Below are 21,167 nucleotides of genomic sequence, written 5' to 3' on the forward strand. Positions count from 1 at the left end.
TATGAGCCTGCTTCTTCCTCTCCCACTCCTCCTGCTTGTGTTCCCTCTCTCACTGGCTGTCTTTATCTCTGTCCAATAAATAAATAAAATCTTCAAAAAAAAAAAACAAACCTGAAGTCTGAATCTTGTGGCTTATGTCACGTTTTATTTGAAATTAGCTTGTGTGCTTGGGTAAAAATTAAATGATAATTACAGCATATCTGATTTTTTTCAGTTGTTGGCTGACAATGTAAGAAGAGGAGGCAAATGAGTTTCAGATATAGTACCCAAATGTGTTTTAACCCAGAGTACTTTTTATTTGAAAAGTAGTTTGTTTTTTTTGCACTACTGAGTACTTTTTAAAAACACAATTTTAAATTTAAGTAACATGCCAAGACAACATCCTTTTCTTTGGTAAGACATCTAATTAATTGTGAAGTAGGATTAAATAGTAGTGTACATCTTATTTGACTACATGTATATATGGTCTTCCTGCAGAAATTATGTACTCACTTTATTTTTGTCTCACTCTGTTCAGTACAGGTAGATAACTGAATTACCTCAGCAAGCTGACTGGCCAATATCAGTCACACCAGATAATTGGGTCGAGTTAATGTCACTTCAGTATGTTAAGGGAAGTGTCATAGAAAGAGGCACTGTCAGAGCTAAGACATGAAAGATGACAAAGTTTGTTAAGTGACCAAGCTAAGGCAAGGGCACTTTGTAGTTGGTTAAGGAGAGCACGAAAATAAGAAGTCCAAGAGAATGGAGAAGAGTTAGAGATAAGGTTTAAAATATTATATCTAAACAAGCCAAAAGTTCACCTAGGAGATAGGCACATATCTGCTTTCTTTCCTTTTTTTTTTTTTTTTTAAAGGATTTTATCCATTAATTTGAGAGAGAGAGAGAGCACTTGAGCAAGCACGAGTTGGGGATAGGGGCAGAAGGAGAGAGAGAAGCAGACTCTCCACTGAGCAGGGAGTCCAATCTGGGGGTCAATTCTGGGACCGAGATCACCACCAGAGCTGAAGGCAGTTGCTTAACCGACAGAGCCACCCAGGCACCCTACGTATCTTTTTTGATATTAAACTCAAAAGTTTTTCTTTTTTAACTTTTGGAGCACAAATGTTAAAAGCCTAAGCAACAATCTGAAGACTAATTTCTTATACTACATTCAACTCATTCTAAAGGACATTAAGAAGACAGTAGGGAGCAGGAATAAACAAATGGAATATGTCCTTCCAGAAGTCTTGAGGACAGGGACCTTGTCTGTCCAGTTCATCCTAGTTTGTTCAGTGACTTTTAGTGAATATTAATATGGTATTTTTTGAAATAAAGTGTCAAATAAAAAATGAATTTAAAAAATCACATCTTATTTTGTTATTAAAATCATGCTTTGGTAATCATATTTGCAAATAAATCTTTGTGTGAGCCTCTAATTGTCAGGATAGAATTTTTATAGCCCTTTATATATCTGGTTTAGATTACATAACCAGTATAAAACAGTGCAGTGGCACCTGGGTGGCTCAGTTAGTCATCCAGCTCTTGATTTCAGTTCAGGTCATCATCTGGGGGTCCTCTGCACTCAGCGTGTTGGGCTCTGTGCTCACTGTGTCGTCTTGGCCCTCTCACTCTGCTCCTCACCCCGCCACCCTGGCTCATGCTCTTGCGCGCGCTCTCTCAAATAAATAAATAAATAAATAAAATCTTAAAGAACCACCCCCCCAAAACACAGTGCAAATAAACTATAATGTATGCTTAGATATAACCTGAGCAATGAAAATAAAAATAATTCCTCTTCTAGGCTTTACATATCTTTCTTTTTTTACAGTTTGCCTCAATTTAGGGTCAAGGACTTCTACGGAAGTATCTTAGGGAGTCCGTGTAGGGGAAAGACTACTGTAGGGATATTCATGTACATTTTGTAAAATAATAGTCATGACAGTAATTTCCTTGTAAAAAAGGTTTTAATAACATACTCAGAATACAATATGTAATTGTTTAATATACATTATAAAACCATTAATTGTAGAAAGTTTCCAACTGTCTAAAACCTACAGAATCCCATATTCTGGCATAAAGATGAACTATTTTCTCTATTATAACAAAATTAAAATTTACCCGTATTCTAACATTCAGAAATGAGATAAAATACCAACATTACAAAGTCGACCTAGAAAAAATCTACAGTGACGTCACAGATTATCTTAACTATACACATATATAAAATTTTAGTTTTTTGAGACACAGGACTTGTCCTACTTTAATAACATGATTTATATGTTGTATAGGGGGTTATAATGTGGAAGGCAGAGCAGAAGATTTGAAGGCTGAAGACCAATGTTCAATCTAGGATTGAACTTCCTAGACTGCTGGCATTTCTATCCTTTGTGCCAGCTGGTACATATTAAACATCTAAATAAATAAATAAGCATTAGCAAGGATTTCTTCATCCGTAAGCTGGAGATAATGCCACCCACCACACAGGATATTTGTAAAGAGCAAGAGATCAAAATGGATGCCACAGTGCTTTGTTAACCTTAAGACTCTGAGCTAAATTATTTGTAAATATCTGTTAGTAGAGTTTGTTATTTTATAAAAATATCAAATAAACTTGAGTTCTTGGCTTTGAAACAATAGTTTATTTAGTTGTTTTCCTGTTAACCAAGATACCATTAACAACGAATTCGTTCAGTGTTCACTTTCAAGGGGAAAAATGTCTTACAACTCATTGATTTAAAGAATACTGTATATAATCCAGGTCAATTCTGATGTCCTTCTGTCTCCTCTGGTAAGTCATAAGAATAAATCTTGTTTTCTTTCAAGAGGAGTTTTTTGGAAAAAGGTCTAAAGTTTATATGCTTATTAATTCCCAATTCAACAGCATTTACCAAAGCACCTCACATAGATTTCTTTTATAGCATTTATCATATTGTATTACAAATATTTTTTTTCTCTCAGGAGACTTTTGAGGAACTTAGGGCAGAGAATCATGTCATCTTTGTATCAAGTCATTAGCCTTTGGCTGGTTCTTCATAGAGGTTAGTGCCTAGCAGGCATAGAATGAGTAACATAGAATGAACAGAAGATATATGTTGGGTCCATTCTCTATGAAAGGGTTTTAAGGTAGACAGATGTATGTATGTTAATGAAACAATTTGATGCAGGGAGAATTTTGAGCATGTTATCAGGACAGTAACATGAAAATGACATCGAGAAAACACCAAAAAAAAAAAAAATACTTTAAAATTACTGAGTGGTAGTTTATTCAGTAGTCTCAAATAATAATGAATGAAGTCTAGTTAACTTTGCCAAAAGCTTGTATTTTATACTTTCGTGATTTTTAAAATGTTATATTAAGATATCAAGATACTATGGTAGATGGGAACTAGCCTGCATTAATTAGTATTTTGTTTTATATTGCGGAGGAGTGATGAACCACGTGAGAGTTTATACTTGTTTAGGTGATTATTTGCCCAGCTTATTTTAAGGTATAAAGCTATGGTCAGTAAGTGAAGAGATATTTGAAACCATATTAGAAAAAAAACACGGAATGACAATTTCCAGGAGCTATGTCCAATATTTGATAAAATGACTAATAAGGTTTATAATATTCACAAAAGATTTTCATAAATACTTGTTTTAAGTGCCTCATGATAAGCAACACAGACTTTTCTTACCTTTGCCTTTGTGAAATCTAGTTCTTGGGAGGCATTCCTTATTAAAAGAAAGGGTGTTAATACTGTAAAAAGACTATTGCTGGCATCCAAGCAAGTGTCACCAAAAACAAAACAAAACAAAACACAACCCAAACCCTCCCCTCCCCAAATTTCTTTATAAAATAAAATAGCCATTACGTTAAAGGAAAAATTTATAACAATTATGGTTAAGTATATGCATGCTACTTTCATATGGCAATGTCAGAAGCTTGAACTAAGATTGAATAGCTTGATTACACATTAATAAACTTAATGCGATTTGCCCAAAGCTATTTGAAGGAAAGGATTCTTACTAAAATTAAAAATTTATCTGGGGAAATAAGGTGAACTCTTTAATTAGTTCAAGTGGCAACTATCATAGTTTTTATTTTCTATTTTGTAAAATAGTTAGCATTTTCATAGCTTTATCAGACATATGTATTTTTATAGAATTTCATTTCCCTTATGCAGTACAGTTGCTCTATTTGACTTGCTAAAAAAGGAGATAAACGCAAGCTGATATGTACAATAAATTGATTCCATTTGAAGTTATAAGTTGTGAAGACAGAATATGGTAGGTACTTTTCTGTAATTAAATCCTAATGTGGGCTTATGGGGGGAAAAAAAGCTTACGAGTTTTGGTTATCAACATACATGGGGGTAGGGGAGGTATTCCTAACATGGAATGTTGTATCACATTGCCTAATTAATAATGCATCAATTTTGGAATTGAAAATGTAATATTTTTATTATGAGAAAAAAGTAGTATAAATTTATCTTTTTAACGAAGGTAAAAGCTGGATCACAATGTCTACATTATTTCACAACATATAACTGGCTCCCAGTTTTTCTAGTCTGAGGTACTTCAGGCCTTACCTTGCTTGGATGACTCAAAAGTACTTCACATTCAAAATATTATTTTCAAAATATTTTATAATCTATTTTAAAAGCTAGTATTTTCATGAAGGAGGCCACTTTTGTCACTTTTGTTGGTGAGCAGATACAGAAAGTTTAAATAACAGAACTTGCCTTGTACCTCAGATTTTGTTCCTATAAAATTTCCAAATCACAGTGCCAATAATAATTAATACAAAACCCAGCAGTTTTAAAGTCATATTTAGTGTTGGCTAATTCTTATTTAGAATCCTATTTAGAATGTATTTCCCAACACTGCTACAGGAAAAAAATTTTCTTTTTTTTTTTTTTAAGATTTTATTTATTTATTCGACAGAGATAGAGACAGCCAGCGAGGGAACACAAGCAGGGGGAGTGGGAGAGGAAGAAGCAGGCTCATAGCGGAGGAGCCTGATGTGGGGCTCGATCCCATAACGCCGGGATCATGCCCTGAGCCAAAGGCAGACGCTTAACCGCTGTGCCACCCAGGCGCCCCAGGAAAAAAAATTTTTTTTCTAATAGAAATTAAACATATTGTCATAGACAGTTCTTTAAAAGTAGTTTTAAAAGACAAAAACACAGAACACCTTTCAAACACACAATTTCCTAGCAAAAATTTTAAGTACATAATTCTCATGTAAGGCACTTCCATTCTTTTTCAAATATAAGTTTCATAGAAATTTCCATTTTTTAAATAATAAGTCTTTATAAATTATACAGTAATACTGTTACTTCAAGTAATACTTTAGTAAATACCCAATTTTGGCATAATTTCCTTAAATATTTTTACCTTTGACTAGAATGAAGGATGGGCATCAAGTTCTTTGTGGGCTAATCTTAAAGGAATGTTTTATACAATTGGTAATGTTTTATCTTGTTGATCAGGTTCAAGAATCTTGAAATCCTCCAAAGGAAGCCTGCATAAGGCAGTTGGTAAAATGTGTTCTGATGTGCCCTTAGGTAATATGTTATTTGCTTCCAGATTCTTCACCAAGCACGTGGCTTTGATCCATCTTCGTGTTGCTCTGCGTTCTTTTTGTAAGCAAGTTTTCATTTTCTTTCTTAAGCTTGCTATTTCTTTTTCCAGTTTAATTATCCTCTTTTTTGCCTCCATAGGATTCCTAAAAGCATAACTGTGTTCAAGTAGTACTTGCTGACTACTAATGTTTGATTTTAAATTAGATGGTCCTGTCGGGGTACAGTTGTTGTTTTTCTTCAAAAGATGCCTTGACTTGAGTTTCTAAGCCAAATAAAATTAGAGGGTTGAACATAAATTATGGAATGTCACAAATAAGTAAATTTTGCCCAGTTTTGTATAAAAGTAATTAAACAGCTCTTTTAAAAACTGATTTTAAAAGTTTGATAGGAAACATCAGCTGCCCATCTCATGTAATCGTGGATTCAAGTTTCTCAACTTGTTGAATTAGCCCCAGCCACCTTATTTCGTTTTGTCTTTTCTCTCCAGAGGGATACAAACATCGTCTGAAAATAGACAATGGACTTACAAGGTCTCTTTCAAGTTATCGAGTATGATTTTAGAGAGACTTTAAAAATCTTTTGCAATTCTCACGAAGGCCAATTTAAGGTATTCAGACATTTGGTTTATCTCTGATACTGATTTAATCTCTTTTTAGGTAAACGTTATTCTTTCAATTTGGTAATATTTCAATCAATAAGATTTACTTATTAAATGTTCAGTTACATCTCCCATTCAAGGATTTAAAATCTGGCCAGGAACTTTATATCTAAATCTGAGGACCCTGAGGACTACCCCCCCCCCACTTAATCTATTTTATTTAGTCATCAAGTTCAATTAATTCTACCTCCTAAATATTGTCTATCATAAATCCTTTCCTCTCCATCATTCTTGATCAGGCCTGTATCGTATCTGGCTTGAATATACTAAAAAATTCTTTAATGATGTCCACCTCATTCTGAACCTCACTAATTCATATCCTGCCACAGAATAATTTTTCTAACAGATTTGTTGTTCTGTAATTGGCTAACTTCCTCTTTGCCTCATTATCTAAAGACAAAAAATCTTTACATAGCACACTTACAATTTAGGATCTCACCCCATTCTGCCATTCACCATCTTGATTTATACTCCCACAATATTAAATCAGTTCCCAGATTATGTCATAACCTCATAAGTTTCTTTCTTTTATTGATTCAACAAACATTTATTAAAAACACAGGAATTCATTTGTGGACAAATACATTTTCCTCTCTGATCAGATTTTTCCCAACTAGATAAAATACTGTTTTAATACATTTCGTCATGTACTTTCTCTCCTTCCTTTTACGCATCACTTGTTAACATTTGATTATTTTCTACTTACCCCTCAACCGACTGGCTTTTGTTCTCCTCATGTTATCGTAATTGTCCTGTGCAAGGTTAAGAACCCTCTCCTAAGTTCCAAACTCTAGCCTAAATGCCTGAGCTCTATGAAGTTTTCTGTGATGCCTTCCTCTGAACTTATATTCTTTGGTGTAACTCTGGTATTCTTTGTGTGTGCTGTTCTTAAAGCTCTTCTCACACATTTTGAATGTTACCTTAAAATCAAGAGCAGAATGATGCTAGAGGTTTCATTACTCATGATTTTTCAGTTTTACCATTGGTTCAATTATTGATAATAACCGGAAGTAATGTGAAATTCCAACATAGTAAAATCAGTTTGGACAGGGAAAAGCATACTGGAGTGAGGAGACCTGAGCTCTAATTGTAGCCTGTACCTTTACTGCACAAGAGGAAGTTTTGTGACTTTCTTGAGCCATATCATTATGTATGAATTTTGATATATTCTGAATTGTTCTAATTTGTAAACAAAAAAGAATGGGTACCAAAAATGGTAAAAATGGGTAAAAGAAAAGTAATGTTACCTACCATAGACTTTAAATGGGTACAAAAATCAAAAATGGTTGGAACAGCATCCATTTTAAGTCGTCGAGTTTGTCCTGTTAAGTCAAAACAGGAGGCTTCAAAGTGCTTGGAACAAAGAAAAGTGTGTTTTCCTGGCACAAAATTTTTGCGCCTAAGCAAGCGAACCCATTCTTTTCTTCTTTTAGGATCCAAAGGAAACCTTTAAAAAAAAAGGGGGGGGGGAAGGCAACTCATTCCAACAATCACATTCTGGCTGCACCTTAATGGTTAAAAGAAATTTTAAAAGATGATGATTTAAAGTGTCTTTCATCCACATACAAAATTTTAATATCCAGACACTGGAACAAAAACCAATTCATGCTATTTTTTATAAGTTGCAAAAAAATTAATGAAAAATTGAATTGGGTGCTTTTATTTTTCAGGATTTTAAAGAGACCTTTCTTCCCAACCTAGTTCTTAACATGGGCATTAAAAATAAACTATACTGATCTAGGTCAAGGTTACGTAGAACCATTATTAGCATGAGTAATTAACAATGCTATGATCTGCTGATGTATGTACATGGTCAAGACAAATCAAATATCTGCAGATTAAATTTTATCAAGGAAAGCCTAGACAGATTCTGGTTTTCCTTCCTCTGTGTTCCTTCACTGTGACACTTAACACATTCTTTTGTAATTTTTCCATCTTAATAAATTTCCAGTGAAATAAAAGTAGATTGTAAGTTTCTTGAGGACAGGGATCATTATATCATCTATTTATCTTTAACACTTAGCACAGTGCCTTGCAAACAGTAGGGGCTCAACAAATATTTGCTTAATTGATATGAAACAATATATAAATTAACAATTCACTGTATTAATTCCATGTAAACTGTATATATTTTTAAAAAATGAACTCTTAAGCTATGTAGTATAGTAGAAAGCATAATTATTACAAAAAGTAAAATGCTGCTGACAAGCCCAGCAGGAATGTTATTCCTTTCATATTTATCTCAAATACAAAATATACTGATATGTATCAGTATATATCTGCTAAGGAAGAGAAAAATATAAGGGACTGACCCAAAATTCTAGTGGTAAGTATGCTGACTTGAAAACAGAACTAACTCATGTTTAAAAAGAACCATTAAGGGGCGCCTGGGTGGCACAGCGGTTAAGCGTCTGCCTTCAGCTCAGGGCGTGATCCTGGCGCTTTGGGATCGAGCCCCACATCAGGCTCTTCCGCTATGAGCCTGCTTCTTCCTCTCCCACTCCCCCTGCTTGTGTTCCCTCTCTCGCTGGCTGTCTCTATCTCTGTCGAATAAATAAATAAAAAAAATAAAAAATAAAAAGAACCATTAAAATCATGTTAAAAGATCATGTAGCTCAGAAACCCCCAAGTGAAGCTTTACTAGGTAACAACGCTTTGACTAGATCAGATATAGTAGGTTTGCCCAGATTACCAGCAGGGAGGGGCACAAACAAATAAAAAACCAGATTAACTGGTAAGCACCCTCCCATCTCCTATTCCTATCACACCACATAAACATACCGTAATCTAAAAATATTAACATTTGTATGTCACTCTACAGTTTGTGTTTTCATATATGTAAGTTTTTTCTATCTCATTAGAAACCTCTGATAGAGGACTTACCCACTCTGCCTAGCCCTTACCTGTTAATAATAATGCATTCTCATTTCAAAGATCTCTGTTGTAATACTTAATGGTTTGAAAACGTTTCCTGTGGCCTAAACTAGAAGCCAAACTTTAGTTTACAAGCACATTTCTTGTTTGGGCCTCAATAAAGATGCAGAACAAGTAAGTATCATTGTATTATCATTGCTGTAAGAATTTTCAGTAATTTTCAGATATATGAAGACTGTCAGATGTTGTCTTTCAACCTTTTAATATTTTTTAGCTCTTTGTAGAAAGCTATTTTTTTCTTTGCAGAAACTTTTATTTTTAAAATTTATTTTTATTTTTTAATTTTTTAAATTAACATATAATGGACTATTTGTTTCAGGGTACGGGTCTGTGATTCATCAGTCTTATACAATACCCAGAGCTCACCACAACACATACCCTCCCCAATGTCCATCGAAAACTATTTTTTTTAAAACAGGCTCCATGCCCAACATGGGGCTTGAACTCAAGACCCCGAGATCAAGAATCGCATGCTCTACCAATCCAGGTGTCCCTAGCTCTTTTTAAAACTAGCTCCCTAATCATGAAACCAATACCTAACTGACCTTAAGCCAATTTTCCTTCCTTATTTTAAGATTCAATTTAGGAATCCCATATTCCTAAGGAAATTTTTCAAGGACTAGGCTAGATATTCCTATATCATACAGAGTATCATTATATCCTAATTGTTTACTTTTCTATTTCTACCCCTAGATTCTAAGTTTCTCCTGGTTAGGAGATATGTTTTTCACTACTTTATCCTGTGAAGTAAGTGCTCAATGAACTTTCTCAGTGAATCAATGAATGAGCAAACTAATAGGATTAGTTTGGCAATATTGATGTTCAAGTTACCTGTGTTGAAATAGAATAAAAATAATCAACTATTTTACATATGACTTTAGACAATGCTTTTATACAGCATTAACCTTAATTATGTTTTTCATGAGTTTGGATTTTTCTCAGCATGTTCAAAGGGTGGGAGATGCGGCCCATAAGCTGAATTTAAGTAATAAATCCTCTTGTAAATATTAAAAAATTAACATGGTGGTAACTGATGGATATATTCTTGTCTACCAATAATATAACCAAGCTTTCAGAAACATTCGATGTTTTGGAAAATCAGTGTTTTAAATAATGCTATTTTGCTTGAGTCTTTATTAATAGCTGAATGCCTTTTATATTCTAAGACTGTCCTAGGCGCTGAAGACATAGTGGTAAACAAAACTGACCTACCTTTATGGTATCTACTTTTTATGTGAGGATATATTATAATTAGAAGGGTAGAGAATCAAATGGCTTGACGTAGTAAAAACAGTGGCTGAGAACATTGTCTCTGGAGTCAAATGAAGGTGCCAATCCGGGTTCCTTCAATGTAATACCTGAGTGATGTTAGGCAAATTGTTAGCTTTTTTAGGCTTCAGTTTTGTCATTTATACAGTGGAGTAATAATGGTACCTAGTATGGTTCCAGGGATTAAACGAGATGATGTGAGTAAATAATTTCCCCACTGCACAGTACACAGTAAATACTAAATAAATACTATTTATTAATATAAAAGTAATTACAGGTACCATGAGTGTTATAAAAGGGTAAGTATAGGGTGACCAGGAACCATAAAACAGCAAGAGCTTATCTATCAGGAGGTTTTAGGAGAGTAGGAATTAGATAGAGAAGGTAGGGTGGGAGTAGTGAAGAGTATTAAGTATCTTGGGGAGAGGAAGAGTGTTATGACACGAAATGATGCTGGAGGGCCTTCTAAATTAGAGTAATTTTGAACTTATTCAAAATGGCATTGGCAGGCCATTAAAAGGCCTAATTTAGAGAGCTGATTATTAACATAAAATGTTTTAACTAGCTGTTAAAGACAGCCATTATTAAAAATTATGTACATCTGCAATTAAATGAAGAACAAAGGTTATAAATACTGAAACCCATCATTTCTTAATTACTTTACTATTGTCTATATTCTTAAAATTATTTATGTCTGTTCTGTGTTGTATAAATGCTATAGAAAATAGAAAAGTGTGGTACTGCACATTTCTTCCCAACTCTATGATTAGTGATGTCATACTGGTAACTTGAAACCAGCACGGCAGAGTATTTATATCATGGAAATTGGGCAAACAGGACAAATCGGTGCTTTCCCCTTTTCCTGGAGATCCTGTTGTTAAACCTTTAGCAACACACTATTGATTATAGAAGAGAGGTTAGGAGTGCCTGAATGGAAGCAGTGAACCAGTTAAGAGGCTGTTGTAATAATCCAATCAAGAGCGAATAGGGAAGAAGTCAAGGGAGGATGACCTCCCAATTTTGGGATGGATGGTGTATTCATTTACTGAGAAAGGGAATACAGGAGGTGGTAAGAGAAAGTTCATAAATATAGTTTTAGTATGTTGAACCTGAGCAACTGAAGAGAGACAAGGGACATACTGAGACACCAAGGAGTCAACTGAAAGCACAGGAACAGCTGATATCATTTTAAGAGTGGTAAGACCTAGGTTAGAGGACAGAGAAAGGAAGAGGCTGGCAGAGAAAACTGAAGATAGATGAGAGAAGATGAAAATCACAAAATTAGTGTCAATTCAAAAGTTGAGAGTATTTCAAGGAAGAAATAAAGACATGCCATGAAAAAGAAATATAAGAGTAATAACTCATCAGAGCAAGAGCAGTTTCCAGTTTCAGAAGATTATTGGGGGACTTAGACTGGAATGGGAGATAAAAAAAAAAAGGAGACAATGAGTTTAGGGAACATATGTTGTACACAGGAATAACGAAGTCTAACAACTTCCTAGGAAAGAAATAGTCAAATTTTGTATTTATGAAATAGGAATGTAATTTATTATAATGTTAAGATCTAAATTTCCATGAAAAGGTTAATTTCATAGGAGGCAAACAGTCAAGTATGCATGTTACTGTATCACTGTGTATCTCTTAAACATTCAAGATTACTGGTGCCTTTGACTCCCTCATCTTCCACATCAAATTACCCAATACAGTAGTTTCTACTCAAACATTTCTTTAATCTGTTCACTTCTTTCCATCTGTCAGTATCACTCTAGGTTACTGGTGGACTCTTGTTTTACTACAGGTTCCTGTTTTTTCCCTACAAACTCTTACTCTTCTCATCTAGTGCTGGTTGTGCCAGCAATGAAGTACATTGTTTAGCTCAGCTGACACTGTAGAATTTCCCTGTGAAAGAAATAGTAGGTAAATTAATATTGTGTAATAAGCTCATTTCTCATCAAATTCACTTTAACACCTTAATTCTCCACACTGCAGCCATGCAGTTCTTTTAAAAACCTTCATGTCTTCTCAAATACTCATTGGATAAAAGAGAAAATCTGCAAAGTAGCATACGGGACTAAATCCACGTCATCCTTTGGTATCATTTGAAATTTCACATCCTTTGAGAAATGTTCTTTGACTTTAAAAGGCTAAGTTAGGAATCCCTGAGTGTCTCTTCTGTGGTACCTAACCATGATTATTTGTGTCTTTCTTTCTCACTACCTACTCAATTCAAGGAGTAGAAGAATTTTCTGAGGGTGGGAGTTGGGGGACGCCTCGTGGCTCAGTCAGTTAAGCCCAGGACTCTTGATTTTGCCTGAGTTCATGATCTCAGGGCGGTGAGATCCAACACCGAGTGGCGCTCCCGACTTGGCGGGGAGTCTGCTCAGTCGTCTTCTCCCTCTGCCCCTCCCCCGCTCACGCGTGCTCTCGCTCTCAAATAAATACACCTTAAAAAAAAAAAAAAAAAGAATTTTCTGGATTGCTAGCACAATATCAGGGAAATAAGAACCCTGTACACATCTGATGGATGAATGAATGAAGCACTACATTTCCATGAAATATCTGAAAAACAAACATCACAAGGATTTTTTTTAAAGAAGCTGTTTTTAATAAGGGATCATTTAATCATAATTAGGTAAGGAAAGGGTCAAGGATATAATTTTCCACATTCTAAGATCGTACTAAGTTGTGAGATATATAAAATCAGAACTATTTGCACATAACTTTTTTTCAATGCTTCTTTTCTTCAGGCACATGGCAGTCACTTGCACAGAAGGTAAACATTTACCGAGTACTTACTGTATTTCATGCAGTGTTCAAAATGTTTTCAAGAGTTCTGATTTGACAGAACTGAAGACTTTTTGATTGATCGCTCTTCCAGCAAACGGAGGAAAAACAAAACCTAAGTTCTTTTTATTACTTTATTCTAGTAAGAATAGAAAGCTTATCTTTTGCACTTTCATTAACATCTCTTAATACCATGGTATCAATGATGACCTAATTCCTCCGCAGTAACTGTATGTGACTATTAGAAATCTAAATGCTTCCCATGTCAATTTAGCTCGTGAGACTTTCCTAATTTTGATGGAAGCACAGCAGGCTTTTAAGGTGATTGCTGACCTGAACAGGAAGGCTTCGCTTCCTTTTAAGGCATCATTCAGGTCAAGACTCAGTCCAACATAAAAAAAAAAAAAAAAAATTAAGATATTCTTTTACTTTTTCTTTAAGGAGTAACCACCATACAGAACTTGGGTTTCTTTTAGTGAGTTAACCTTCCCCAAAGAAGAAAAAAAATTGGACAGATTTGAGAAACGCACACAAAGGGCAGAAATGATGCTTCCCTACTAGCTAGGTAGTGAAGTCACTAGAATTAGTAGAATCCTCTTGTTCCTTCCACACAAGCGACACCCGATCTAGGAGCTCCCGTTTTCGTCACCCCCACTCCCTGCCCAGGTTACCTGTGGAAGCTGATGTTAATGTGCTTGTTGTAGGTAGTAGCACAGCCCGCCGCGGCGCAATTGGTCGGCATTTCCCTTTCCCCCTCATTCGGCGCTGTGTTAAGACTGTTCTGAGGCGCTGGCTGCTACGCTTCCTTCGGGCAAAAGCTAGGCAAGCGAATCAGGGGACAGGCCACCGAGAGGAGTCGTAGAAGCGGAGTGGAAAAAAGTGTGTGTGTATGGGGGGCTGGGGGTGGGGGTGTCAACCTTCCCCGTCTCTTTATTAATATGGCGGACTTGAGCCAGCAAAGCAGACAGTCCTGGAGCTCCGGTCGCCTACGTTTACCTTCACCAACATGGCGGACACAAACCGCTCCCTCCCGGCCCCCAAAAGGGAGTGGGACTACTGCGTCTCTTTGGAAGCGGTCCTCGGAGCAATTAAAAAGGTGTCTCTCCCCCTCCCCCCATCACTATGAAACTCTCTTGCGGCCAAGATTAAGAACGTGCCCGCCCACCCCGCCACGCACCCAGATATCCCAATCCGGAGTCCGGGTTGGGTGTGAGATAGAGGTTGGAAGGACAAACCCGAGAACAGAGGAAAGAAAGACTACAAGTCCCACTGAGAATCGCGTTGTCCTAATTATTATCGCGTGAACTGGGCGCCTTGTTTCCTGCGTGCCGCAGGAAGTGACGTCACGGGAAGAGCCACTTCCAGAGTCCCTTTCTCGCGAGGCGGAAGAGCCCCGATCGCGGAGGAGCAAGGGGGCGCTAGGGAAGGGAACTGGGTTGCGACGGTCCGGCGAGAAAGAGCTGGGGTGCGGGGAAGTTGGGGAGCAAAGCCCGCTAGGTGTCCAAGTAGGGTAAGGCCGCACCGACCGGGTCCGTTAGAAAAAAAGGGAACCGAGGAGGAAGGCAATTGTCGGGCGGATCCCCGGACGGAGGGCTAAGGTTGTGTGGAAGGCACTGCTCCCGGGATGGCGACCGCAGATATCCCGGCCCCGGCCTCCAGTGGCCTCTCGCCCAAAGAAGAAGGGGAGCTAGAAGATGGGGAAATCAGCGACGACGATAACAACAGCCAGATACGAAGCCGGAGCAGCAGCAGCAGCAGCGGCGGCGGGCTGTTGCCGTATCCGCGGCGCAGGCCTCCTCACCCGGCCCGGGGCGGTGGATCTGGCGGAGGCGGTGGCTCCTCCTCGTCGTCGTCCTCTTCTCAGCAGCAGTTGAGGAATTTCTCACGCTCGCGGCACGCGTCGGAGCGGGGCCACCTCAGGGGACACAGCAGCTACCGACCCAAAGAGCCGTTCCGGTCTCACCCGCCCTCCGTGCGGATGCCTTCGAGCTCACTGTCCGAAAGCAGCCCCCGGCCGTCCTTTTGGGAACGGAGCCACATCGCCTTGGACCGTTTCCGCTTTCGAGGCAGGCCTTACCGGGGTGGAAGTCGCTGGAGTCGGGGGCGAGGAGGGGGTGAGCGAGGAGGCAAGCCGGGGGGCAGACCTCCTCTGGGAGGAGGAGCAGGATCCGGATTCAGCAGCAGTCAGAGCTGGCGAGAGCCCTCTCCACCTCGGAAGAGTTGTATCCTTAACGTGGCGGTCCGCCCTGGGTGTGTCACTTAGTAAAGTTCCCTTTAGCGTCATTATTAGGTCTATGAGATGAGTAACTTTTCTGAACCATCAGAACCGCTTATTTGTCACTGTGTCAATATACTTAAAGTAGGTTGTTCTTTGGTAGTCCCCATGTGTCACACTATGTAGTCCTGTTTCTTAAGGTTGCTTTATTGGGTATATTGCTTTTTAACCTTAACGTATTATGGATTGGGGCCAAGTTAGTGAAATCAGATTTGTAATAGTACAACAGAAATCAGGTTTCATTAGCATTTACATTCTCTGGTACAAGAACTTTGTTTTTATATGAGGTTGACTTAGATTGTAAGAGGGAGAAAAAAGTCATAAACAATTTGGGGAATACTGTTGCTTACACAGTATTGAACTTTGGACATTGAAAATTGCGAAGTTCCATTCTGCATAATGCTATAGTTTTTATTAGTGATTCTGCTTTTACCTTTCCTGATTTATTTTTACACGTGCTGCCTTTTAAAGTGGGGGTGGAGGGAAAGACCCGTATCTTTACCAAGTCTATTAATTTAGAGGTTTTAAATTCATACAACTTTCTGTAAAACTTTACCTCCTTCTCTATTTCTTATGTTCAGTTCTTGGACATTTTATAACTCAGTGCCGACAAATGTAGGTTAGAGAGAGAAAAATTAACAGTATTTTAATTTTAATATATTGAAAGCCATGGGGTGTATGGGAGAGTGGAGATTATGGGGAGGTTGAAAAGGAAAATAGCAAAATACCTGATTTTTGTTCCCTCTGATCCCATTATCTGTAACGTTCTTAAGTTTACTTAAGATTTATACTGGGTAGTCAGTCATCTGAAGCTTTGCTAGTTTATGATGGGTTTGTAGACCTAGGTCTTATGATAACTGCATAAAAATCATTTACTAAGTACAATTATTACTGGTTGTAATTTCTATGGTATAATGATTTTTTAACATATATGAAACTTAAATGTAATATTTGTTTGGAAGACACTCAACATTATTTTTATAGAATACTTAGGATCAAATGGTCTTTCCCAGATGTTGGCATATAAAGGGGCAAGAAATGTAAGTTTAGGTACAAAGTAGCAGCTTCTGGTGCTAGTGCCCTGAAAAAATTTAATTCTGCAACCAAAAATTGGGTTAGGAGCACCTAGGATTGTTTCAACAAAAATCATGTGGGGATTTGGCTTTTTAAAAGACAAGGATGTTCTTTAAAAAAAACCAAACAAACCTGTGCCCAAGAAATTTTTTTTAACGAAGGATTTGTTTGTTGTTGATTCTGAATCTAAAAACAGGCTGCTTCAGAACATGTGTATTTTTTTAAGAATATAAAAGAGGAAACAGAATTTGTGTTGGAGAGACAGATGTGAATAAGTACAGTTTAATGTAAAAAGTTCGTATTGAGGTATGTAAAGAGTACTGTGGGAGCAGAGTTTTTTCTTCATTTAATCCGTATTAGAGAAGGTGATGATGAGGGGACTTGTCCAGCTCCTGCCTTTGCCTTCTTTCTGTCCATTCATTCAATACCAATTTGGCCTTTGCCATATATACCTTTATTAATTGTTAAGCTTATATGTTTCTATTAATAAACAGGCATATGATGTGAAAAAGGTACAGAAATATAACCAGTCTGACTTCTGTAGTAACTTATCAGAAATGAGCTGTCTTGCTGTTTTTCGTTTTTTCACAGATGCTGCACTTAAAAGGATGCTTGTTTTGATCCTCTGCTCATTGTTTTCCTCATGAAGTATCATTAATCCATCCTAGAGGTGGTATTCTTTGTTAGAATTTGTGAAGGAAGACATAGTTTTCAGCTACTCTTATATAATGTGAGCACACAAAATTTGTAATACAAAATTTTAATTCAGATTCCTTTAAACCAAGACTGTATTCAGGCTTTTTCACATATCCACTGTGCATTTATAAAAATGATATTTTTATTTTATAAATAATTACATTAAGAAAAAATAAGGGTTATGGGGCACCTAGCTGGCTCAGTCTGTAGAGCATGTGACTCTTGATCTTGGGGCTGTGAATTCGAGCCTCATGTTGGGGGTAGAGTTTCCAAAAAAAAAAAAAAAGGAAGGAAGAAAAATAAGGGATATACTGTGGCTCATTGCCATAATCTAGAAGTGAGGTAGCATGAGTACAAGTGTGGGGTTTTTTTTTTTTTCTTTTTTGACTTACTTTTCTGTAGTGATTAAGGTATGCTAGGTGCAGCTTTAAAGAAAAAATGAATCCGATTCCAGTGTGGCACTTAGTTTCATTCTCATTCATTTAAAATTTTTCTTAGTGATAGACACTTTGTCAGTCCCTCTTAGCGTATATTTCCTTTGGTTAACTACTGTTTTAAACTTTCTAATCTGATGAGAGCTAACATAATTAGGCCAGTGTCTCTCATCAGTAGACAGTCATTTCATTTTCATCTGCAGTTGAAAAGCAGTTCTTTTTTTAAACCAGATTTCAGTTAGAAATTGCATCTTAACTAGTTTAAAATTAAATTGTTTAAGTGTTGGTTTCATCCTAGTTGTCCTATATTAGACAGAAGTAGGAGATTTCATTTAGCCTTGACATAGTTTAGTTACAGTTGTAACTCAATTGTTTTTCCTCATTTTACTGTCTTTTTTGTTACTGTATTGAATCTTTTCCCTCTACAGATCTCTCCAAGATCTTCAGTTTTATTTTTTCTAATCACTATGGTTGTGCCTTTGGATGGCTCCATTGAAAAGTGAGCTGTGGATGAGGATAATTATAGAATTTGTGTACAAAGAGTATATAATCGGGAGGGGGGGAGCAAGTAATGTCCTAGCTTTACATAGGAGGTTCATTTGAATTTTGGATTGGGGTCAGTTTGAAGAACAGAAAAACCTAAATACAAAGCTATGCATAAATTGTGATGAACAGGGGAAATGTGAGATTGGAAAGGAAGTACAGGTCAAATCATGAAGGCATTATATGCCATTGTAAGTATTTTGGACTCTATTCTTAATGAGATTTAAACAAGGGGACAGATCTGATCAGATTTGTCTTCTAGATAGATTAGTCCAGCAGCAGAATAGGGGATGGCTTGTGGAAGATAAAACCCTGAATATCTATCAAGAGGCCAAACCTCTCTTACCTTACGTAAATGTAAACATACGGGAGTGCATTAGAATGTTCAAAAGGAAAAGCGAAAGAGGCTAGATAGAGCTCACTGGAGAACACCATTATTGCAGGAGTTAGAAAGGAGTCATGAAATGACTAAAAGGAAAAAAAAAGGTAGGGAAATCAGGAGAGTGGAGTTAGAAAAGCCAAGAGAGAAGTGGTTTGCAGTGTCCAAAACTGCAGAGAAGTCAGGTGAAGAATACTTTGAAAACATGGTGGATAAACTCAGCCAGCAGAAGCCAGATTCTGTTTGGTTGAAGAGTAAGACAGGTTATGAGAAACTATTACTGTTTGAGGAAACTTGTCTCTGAAGAGCTTAGATTACAGAACCAAAGATTTACTAAAACAGTTTTGTTGCAGAATTGTTAAGATTTTCAATTGTAATGCTGGTTTAGTTTCTAAAATAACTGGTGGTTAAAAAAAAAATTGGTGATTCCCATTCTTGTATTGGTCATTAGGGAAATTTTAAAATATCTGGTGGTTGATTGTACTGGAAGTTGTTAAACAGAGGAACCATCTTAAGGGAACTGTGATGTTAAATCCTAGCCAGTTTAAATGATCCATAAATGACATATTATTAAGACCACATAAAGTACTTGTCTTTAAATCTTGTTAATCTCTAGGCTAGAGAAGTGAGGTGTAACAGTTTTTACCTGTGTGAATTATTTTGAGTAAAAATTATAGTTAGGAATTTTGTAGCCACTTCCAAGGAAAAAGTTATGTTCTATGTATCACTATGATAGAGAAGAAAAAAAATTTTGGGTAAAGTTATCTTTATCTTCAGAGACCGATTAGTTTATAAGATACATTTTGAATACCATGGAAGGGTTTTTTTTTTTTTTAATAATGTAATTCCCTCATTGTCTTAGTTGTGCGTATGTTGGATATTAATATACTTGAGCTTTAAGATTGTTATGTATTAGGTTTTTAAGAAACTAGTTTTAACTATTAGTTGTCAGTGTTCTTTTTTTATTTTTTATTTATTATTATTATTTTTTAAAGATTTTATTTATTTATTTAACACAGATAGAGACAGCCAGCGAGAGAGGGAACACAAGCAGGGGGAGTGGGAGAGGAAGAAGCAGGCTCACAGCGGAGGAGCCTGATGTGGGGCTCGATCCCACAACACTGGGATCACGCCCTGAGCTGAAGGCAGACGCTTAACCGCTGTGCCACCTAGGCACCCCAGTGTTCTTTTTTTAATCTCCTTTTTTTTAAAAATTTGAGACCTGAGAAGAAACTAATTGAAAAGAAGAAATGTTTCTTCCTGATTATCCGAAGTGTAAATTATCCGTATCTGTGACAAACCATTCTGTTTCTCCTCTCTTCCTTTAGGAAGGAATCTTTAACAGACAGCTTATTATGGGCTTTTCTGATACTGCAGAAGGAATGCTGTCATAACCTAAGGAGGTGGAATACCTGTAGGTACTGTGGGTAATAACTGACACCAGTGATTTTCTAAGTGGACTGTTTTATATGGTTACTTCTTAAATACGAAATATGGGCACATTATGAAATTGGGCATTAGCACATATGTTAAATGTAATTTAGTAATTAAAAATACTAACTCACCTTTTTTGAAAAACAAAAAGGGAGACAATTCATCTATAACGTTAATGTGTTTTTGTTAAATTTACTGGAAAAATTTTGGAAATTGGTTTCCTTAATATGCTGTTCAGCCAAAAGTTTTGGAAGATCTCCATCAAGAAAACAAAATTATTCATCAAAAAGTGAAAACTGTGGGGAAGAAACTTTTGAAGACTTACTTTTGAAGTATAAGCAAATACAGTTGGAACTAGAATGCATCAATAAAGATGAAAAACTAGCTTTGAGTAGCAAAGAAGAGAATGTGCAGGAAGATCCTAAAACATTGAACTTTGAGGACCAAACAAGCACTGATAATGTCAGTATTACTAAGGACCCAACTAAAGAAGTAGCTCCTGAGGAGAAAACACAGGTCAAAACTTTTCAGGCATTTGAATTAAAACCACTCAGGCAAAAATTGACTTTACCAGGGGATAAGAACCGGTTGAAAAAAGTTAAAGATGGAACAAAACAGCTTTCCCTGAAATCTGACACTACTGAACCTAGTCAAGGTAATGTAATTAAAAATTTCAATTAGTTCTAAGATTCTTCTCTCTCTGTAGGGTAACTAGTTATTTTGGTAGTGTGCTTCATTGAAATGATTTTAGTACTTTGTGAATTACTTTTGCAGTTTGCATATAGACAGTCATATTTTTCAGTAATGATAGGTTTAGTTTCATTCTGATCTTTCTATTCTGGCCTTCTAATACAATTTTTAACGTAAGTGTATCAGTGGACCTTTGTTTCCTAACTTACAGGAATGCTTTGGATATTTACTTTTAACACGATGTTGGGTTTTTTTGGAGGTATCCTTTATTGGGTAAAAAGCTTCACCCCCCCCCCCTGTTCCTTGTTTGAGATTTTCAGCATGAATGGATGTTGAAGTTTATCACATCTATTTTCTTTATTATTGAGAAAAACATATTATTTTTCTCTTTTAATTTATTAGTGTAATCGATTATATTAGTTAATTTTGTAGTGTTAAACCACCCTGG

General features: G+C 36.5%; 2 protein-coding genes across 2 annotated transcripts in view; one reads left to right on the top strand and one right to left on the bottom strand.

Annotated features, from left to right (window-relative positions):
• Positions 1-1,936: 1,936 nt before the first annotated feature.
• THAP2 (THAP domain containing 2) lies at positions 1,937-14,380 on the bottom strand. Its single transcript, XM_045789576.2, has 3 exons — positions 13,866-14,380; positions 7,459-7,654; positions 1,937-5,811 (listed from the first exon to the last, which is right to left on the bottom strand). Exons 1-3 carry the CDS (start codon positions 13,934-13,936, stop codon positions 5,422-5,424), a joined length of 657 nt encoding a protein of 218 aa, XP_045645532.2. The 5' UTR covers positions 13,937-14,380; the 3' UTR covers positions 1,937-5,421.
• Positions 14,381-14,556: 176 nt separating this feature from the next.
• ZFC3H1 (zinc finger C3H1-type containing) overlaps positions 14,557-21,167 on the top strand; it is a 50,535-nt gene continuing 43,924 nt past the window's right edge. The window contains exons 1-2 of the mRNA XM_045789575.2: positions 14,557-15,416; positions 20,268-20,684. Coding sequence (XP_045645531.2) covers positions 14,819-15,416; positions 20,268-20,684 — 1,015 coding nt within the window. The 5' untranslated portion in view covers positions 14,557-14,818. The remainder of the gene's footprint in view (positions 15,417-20,267; positions 20,685-21,167) is intronic.

Source organism: Ursus americanus, chromosome 17 (genome assembly GCF_024610735.1).
Source record: "Ursus americanus isolate L20-20 chromosome 17, mUrsAme1.1.p, whole genome shotgun sequence".
NCBI classification, from domain to species: Eukaryota; Metazoa; Chordata; class Mammalia; order Carnivora; family Ursidae; genus Ursus; species Ursus americanus.

Excerpts from the sequence above, each read along its gene's own strand:
- THAP2 (XM_045789576.2), bottom strand. The coding sequence starts at position 13,936 with ATGCCGACCAATTGCGCCGCGGCGGGCTGTGCTACTACCTACAACAAG. Across the intron at positions 7,655-13,865 it reads ATTAACATCAGCTTCCACAG|GTTTCCTTTGGATCCTAAAA; the intron begins GTAACCTGGGCA and ends TTTTTTTTAAAG. Across the intron at positions 5,812-7,458 it reads GTACCCATTTAAAGTCTATG|AAACTCAAGTCAAGGCATCT; the intron begins GTAGGTAACATT and ends TATTTGGCTTAG.